Source organism: Charadrius vociferus, unplaced genomic scaffold, assembly GCF_000708025.1.
Source record: "Charadrius vociferus isolate BGI_N301 unplaced genomic scaffold, ASM70802v2 scaffold3487, whole genome shotgun sequence".
In the NCBI taxonomy this organism is placed as follows: Eukaryota; Metazoa; Chordata; class Aves; order Charadriiformes; family Charadriidae; genus Charadrius; species Charadrius vociferus.
Genome location: NW_009649266.1, coordinates 4,216 through 5,441, shown reverse-complemented (window position 1 = coordinate 5,441; position 1,226 = coordinate 4,216). Strand labels below are relative to the sequence as shown.

The 1,226-nt window shown below is 68.9% G+C and overlaps 1 protein-coding gene across 1 annotated transcript in view; it reads right to left on the bottom strand.

Annotated features, from left to right (window-relative positions):
* The window catches only part of LOC104290001 (ankyrin repeat domain-containing protein 13B-like), a gene marked incomplete at both ends in the record, with an annotated part of 4,169 nt that extends 3,481 nt beyond the window's left edge, over positions 1-688 (bottom strand). The window contains 1 exon segment of the mRNA XM_009889048.1: positions 523-688. Coding sequence (XP_009887350.1) covers positions 523-688 — 166 coding nt within the window.
* Positions 689-1,226: the final 538 nt, after the last annotated feature.

Below are 1,226 nucleotides of genomic sequence, written 5' to 3'. Positions count from 1 at the left end.
ATCCGCGTCCCGCCCCTGCCACGGGGACCCGCTGGCCCTCGCTCCCCAGGTGGACGGGAGCTCATGGTGACAATTCAAGGGTGACCCACACAGGGCCCTTATGGGGACACGGAGAGGAGCAACGCTGCCAGCTGCCCCAGCGCCTCCCAACCCCAAACACATGCAAATGTGTGTGTGGGGCAGGGGTCCCTGTGTGGTGTCACTGCCCCACGCAAGTCCCTGGGGTGGCAGGAGGGCAGACCCCCAGGGCGGAGGGACACCCAGCCCCCAGCATCACACACAGCACCAGCCCCGACCCGTTTACCCGGGGGATGCTCCAGTGGGGAGAAGGGCTGAGCTGTGTCCCCGGATGCCCTGGATGAAGGCGGGGGGCTCAGCCTGGGCTGCCCCTCACCTCCTTCCCCAAAACCCCCCCTGCCTTGCGGTCTGGCCTGCAGCACCCGTGGGTCCCCCCCTCTGCACGCCTGGGGTGCATGCAGGGCTGGCTCTGCTCTCGCCCTGTAAATGGCGGTGGGGGCTCACTGGGGGCCATGGCAGAGCCCCTCCACTGGCCAGGCTTGGGGGAAGGGTTAGAGATCCTCTCCGTAGGCGAGCGGGGCCGGAGCCGCCTTCGCAGCCCCTGCATCTCCCCACGCCCGCCGAGCCGCCACCGAATGCGCCCAGCTTTGATCTCCGCCGCACCGGGCTCCTGGGAAAAATGACCCCAAATTACCACGGAAATAAAACCACCGGCGATGGGGCTGGGGCGATGCTGGTGCAGCCCCCCCAGCTGTCCCCCACAATGGAAGCGGGTGTGGCGGGAGCTGTCGCCTGCATCCCGATGGGAGCATCGCAGCACGATGGCCCCCCCCGTTTCGTGCATCACCGGGGTCCATCCGGCGCAGCCCTCAGCACCCCGGGGTGCCGGGAGCTGGGCTGGGGGAGAAGGGATGCTCGGCACAGCCTCGCCACCGGCCTCCCTCCAGCTCCTGCGGTTTTCCTGCGTCTTCGGGGCTGGGTTTTAATTACCTGAATTGCAACGCCACGGGGGAGAGGGAGGCTGGGAACCCGTCTGGGGACGTGCCCGTGGCCCTGCTCTGTCACCGCCTGGCTGGGGCGGGGGGTTCCCGGGCTGGGGGGTACCCCCCACCCTGAAGAGAACCTGCCTGGCCTCCTGGGGCTGGGGGATTGCGCCTCGGCAGCATCAGGGCCCTGCGTCCTCTCCCACGAGAGGGGCTCAGCCTGGG